This window comes from Polyodon spathula, chromosome 10 (assembly GCF_017654505.1).
Source record: "Polyodon spathula isolate WHYD16114869_AA chromosome 10, ASM1765450v1, whole genome shotgun sequence".
Classification (NCBI taxonomy): domain Eukaryota; kingdom Metazoa; phylum Chordata; class Actinopteri; order Acipenseriformes; family Polyodontidae; genus Polyodon; species Polyodon spathula.
The window spans coordinates 1,133,479-1,137,943 of NC_054543.1; the positions used below are offsets into that span (position 1 = coordinate 1,133,479).

A 4,465-nucleotide genomic window follows, 5' to 3' on the forward strand; every position below is an offset into this window, starting at 1 on the left:
TTTACAAACAGACATAAAGGAGAGTAACCTGTGACGTGACATTATCTGCTGTAGATCTGCCTCACAGCTGTCACAGGTAATGCATTATACTTCATTGTGGAGATCAGACGCAAAGAAAGGGCAATGTGAAAGTGGCTCAGCTGCTATTGTAACAGGGCAGAGGCTGGGCTAAAAACGATGAACTGACTGGAACCCTGCAGGGAAAGAGCCGGGCTCGTCTGTATTCTTTTAACCTCATCTCATCTCATCTCACCGACAGGGGACAGAATCCGTAACGGCATCACACAACACTGCCCATTACATTTATTATTTATTTTTTTTAATTTAGTAAATCGGCAATATTATTTCGACCTAAGCCCTGCCCCCCCCCCCCCCCCCCAAGCGGTGCTCTGACAATTGTGTGGCGCCCCCTGGGAGCTCCCGTCTACAGTCAGCAATAGAATAGCCTGGACTCAAACCGGTGACCTCCAGGCTATAGGGCGCATCCTGCACTCCACTCGGACTGCCTTTTCCAGATGCACCACTCGGGAGCCCCCTGCACAAGCATGTTTAATAGGTGCAAGCAGCACTGATTATTTGTTTTTTGTGTCATAGGAATGGGAGAAGAAGGCCAATAGTTAGAAATCACCATCCCCTATACGGGCTGTAATACAGACTGGAACCCTGCGGACAGGCTGGCTGGAGAGAGCTGCTCTGGAGAGATCCACCCTGTAATACAGAATGGAACCCTGTGGACAGGCTGGCTGGAGAAAGCTGCTCTGGAGAGATCTGCCCTGTAATACAGACTGGAACCCTGCGGACAGGCTGGCTAGAGAGAGCTACTCTGGAGAGATCTACCCTGTAATACAGAATGGAACCCTGTGGACAGGCTGGCTGGAGAAAGCTGCTCTGGAGAGATCTGGCCTGTAATACAGACTGGAACCCTGCGGACAGGCTGGCTAGAGAGAGCTGCTCTGGAGAGATCTACCCTGTAATACAGACAGGAACCCTGCGGAAAGGCAGGGTGGAGAGAGCTGCTCTGGAGAGATCTACCCTGTAATATGTGGACATGCTGGCTGGAGAGAGCTGCTCTGGAGACATCTACCCTGTAATACAGACTGGAACCCTGCGGACAGGCTGGCTGGAGAGAACTTCTCTGGAGAGAGCTGCCCTGTAATACAGACTGGAACCCTGTGGACAGGCTGGCTGGAGAGAGCTGCTCTGGAGAGATCTACCCTGTAATACAGACTGGAACCCTGCGGACAGGCTGGCTGGAGAGAGCTTCTCTGGAGAGATCCACCCTGTAATACAGACTGGAACCCTGCGGACAGGCTGGCTGGAGAGAGCTGCTCTGGAGAGATCCGCCCTGTAATACAGACTGGAACCCTGCGGACAGGCTGGCTGGAGAGAGCTGCTCTGGAGAGATCTACCCTGTAATACAGACTGGAACCCTGCGGACAGGCTGGCTGGAGAGAGCTGCTCTGGAGAGATCTACCCTGTAATACAGACTGGAACCCTGTGGACAGGCTGGAGAAAGCTGCTCTGGAGAGATCTACCCTGTAATACAGACTGGAACCCTGCGGACAGGCTGGCTGGAGAGAGCTGCTCTGGAGAGATCCACCCTGTAATACAGACTGGAACCCTGCGGACAGGCTGGCTGGAGAGAGCTGCTCTGGAGAGATCTACCCTGTAATACAGACTGGAACCCTGTGGACAGGCTGGCTGGAGAGAGCTGCTCTGGAGAGATCTACCCTGTAATACAGACTGGAACCCTGCGGACAGGCTGGCTGGAGAGAGCTGCTCTGGAGAGATCTACCCTGTAATACAGACTGGAACCCTGCGGACAGGCTGGCTGGAGAGAGCTGCTCTGGAGAGATCTACCCTGTAATACAGACTGGAACCCTGCGGACAGGCTGGCTGGAGAGAGCTGCTCTGGAGAGATCTACCCTGTAATACAGACTGGAACCCTGCGGACAGGCTGGCTGGAGAAAGCTGCTCTGGAGAGATCTACCCTGTAATACAGACTGGAACCCTGCGGACAGGCTGGCTGGAGAGAGCTGCTCTGGAGAGATCCACCCTGTAATACAGACTGGAACCCTGCGGACAGGCTGGCTGGAGAGAGCTGCTCTGGAGAGATCTACCCTGTAATACAGACTGGAACCCTGCGGACAGGCTGGCTGGAGAGAGCTTCTCTGGAGAGATCCACCCTGTAATACAAACTGGAACCCTGCGGACAGGCTGGCTGGAGAGAGATGCTCTGGAGAGATCTGCCCTGTAATACAGACTGGAACCCTGCGGACAGGCTGGCTGGAGAAAGCTGAACTGTGGAATCCAAAACCTGCATTAAAAAAAAAAAAAAACATTCCTTTTACTGTACCACTAAACCAACCCAAGTGACAACCAGCCAAAATAATCTTATTGTTAGTGCTACAGGCCTGTTCTTCTGGACAAGAACTCTATGTATGTTTACTGCAGAAAAAACCCCAAACAAAGCATACTGCTGCATTATTTAGGCTGTTTAAGAATTGAGCGCATGGAACTACCCATCGGCTGGCAGGACTTGGGTCATAGGTACTGTATGCCCCATGTTGGCATCCACATGGTTCTCTGCTACAGCACGAGACGCAGGTTCTGCAGTTTGTTACAGCAGAGGACTGGGAGGCTGGTGGAACCATTATCTTACAGTATGACTTCACTTTGTGTTGCCTCATTCTAAATTCTGTGCACAAGATTCATTGATGCGCTAGTCCAGGTAGTCAAAGGGTTTGCTTATTTATTTGACTCTTTATTGTACTCTGTCTTTCAAGGCTGCCAGCTTTGCTAGGTATTTAGTACTTTTGGAAATGTGTCACTGTGGTTGTGTTATTCGCACAGTAGGAAATGTCTTTAGTTTATTTAAAGAATATTTTATAATGATCCCGAGACCAGAAGGTATCAAGCCCCATCGAATAAAAATGTACAGCTTGAAAGTATTTTGTAATTGTTGGGGAAGGTTTGAGGTCATGAGTTCAGGTAATCTTGGTGATATCCAGGAGCACTTAGTCCCCTTTGTGCTAAGATCTTTTTTTTAGATCTTTTTTTGATTTTGTAAAAAAAAATTAATTGCAGTGTTAGAAATCTACAACATGCAAAAAATAAAATAAAATAAAAAACACAAGTAAACAGACATGTGGAGTAAAGGTATTTCTTTGTGTACAAATGTACATTTGCTCAAAAGGTTGTAGTTTTGCCTCAACACGAACAGCTGTTAAGAGTAGAAGCAGGATAGGTTGTGTTACGTGTGAGAAGTGTGGAACCGGATATTGAATACAGAATCAGGAACCCAGCCCTTCAGAAGACAGAGGGACAGTGGTGGTCCACTATGAAAGGCGATATATAAAATTAAGATTGATTGACTGATTGATTGATTGAATGTTAACTTAAACACTGGTGTATTTGTCGTTTTATTTTAATAATCTGCAGTTGAAGATAAATGTTGGCCTGGAAAAAAATCAATCGTTTCTATATGTTTTGAATCAGAACTAAAATATTTAATAAAAATATTGCATGCATTAGCCATCTCGCTTTCTCCAAAGAAGGTCTGCTCTGGAACTATATGAGCACAATGTAGATTTTATATGTATGTATTTTATGTATGTCTTCAGCAAGGTTGTAAATAAGCTCATCTATAGTTTAAACAATTACTTTGAGATGTTGATGTGTACCAGTTACACCAGTAGATTTATTCCAATAAGTGTATAAATGAAAAACTGCACATTTGGCTTACTTAATATGTCACGCCATGGGAGGGGGTGAGGTGGGTATCGTTTTCCTAATTTATATACTAAGGGGTTGATTTGATTTGATTGACCAATACCCCTACAGGATAAACCACCCCTCGGGCACTGGCTGGAGAATCCCACTGACTTCATCAACACCCCATTCCAGGGGGATTCCCCAGTGCTCTAAAACACTTCAGTAGAATCCAGCTGTGGCTTATTCTAGCGGGTGATATGTGTGATAACACAGCAGAACACATGATGACAAAAACATGTATTGCTGTAAAACACGATTGCAGTAAAGTAAAAAAGCAAAGAGTTTGCTGGCAACAACATTACTTGACATGATAAGGCAGTCGACACAGAACAATAGCTAACGCTGTTGCATATTTTTTATAAATGTAAAAAATGTAATGGATATTTATTTAGAAAAATGATGAATCTAAAATCCAGATTTCAAGCAGAAATATGGACCCTACCTTAACCCTAGACAAAGGGGTCATTCCACCATGAACACGAAGCCGATGGGTTTAGAGAAGGCAGATTTTGGATACTTACTTCATATCTAGGATCTACATACTGTATTATCATAATAGCATCTGTATGAGCTCAGAACCAATGAGAAATGTCTCCTGACATTAATACACGAGTGACAGAGGAGACTTCAACTGATGAATCACAAGCCTAGAAGTAACTGCTCTTACCAGAGGTGCTAAAGAAAGGTTTCA

At 46.0% G+C, this 4,465-nt stretch overlaps 1 protein-coding gene across 1 annotated transcript in view; it reads left to right on the plus strand.

Moving 5' to 3' along the window:
- Window positions 1-4,109, plus strand: part of LOC121321834 (actin filament-associated protein 1-like 2) — a 44,591-nt gene extending 40,482 nt beyond the window's left edge. Inside the window, exon 19 of the mRNA XM_041261093.1 lies at window positions 595-4,109. Within this exon, the coding sequence (XP_041117027.1) occupies window positions 595-621 (27 nt within the window). The 3' untranslated portion in view covers window positions 622-4,109. The remainder of the gene's footprint in view (window positions 1-594) is intronic.
- The last annotated feature ends 356 nt before the right edge of the window (window positions 4,110-4,465 follow it).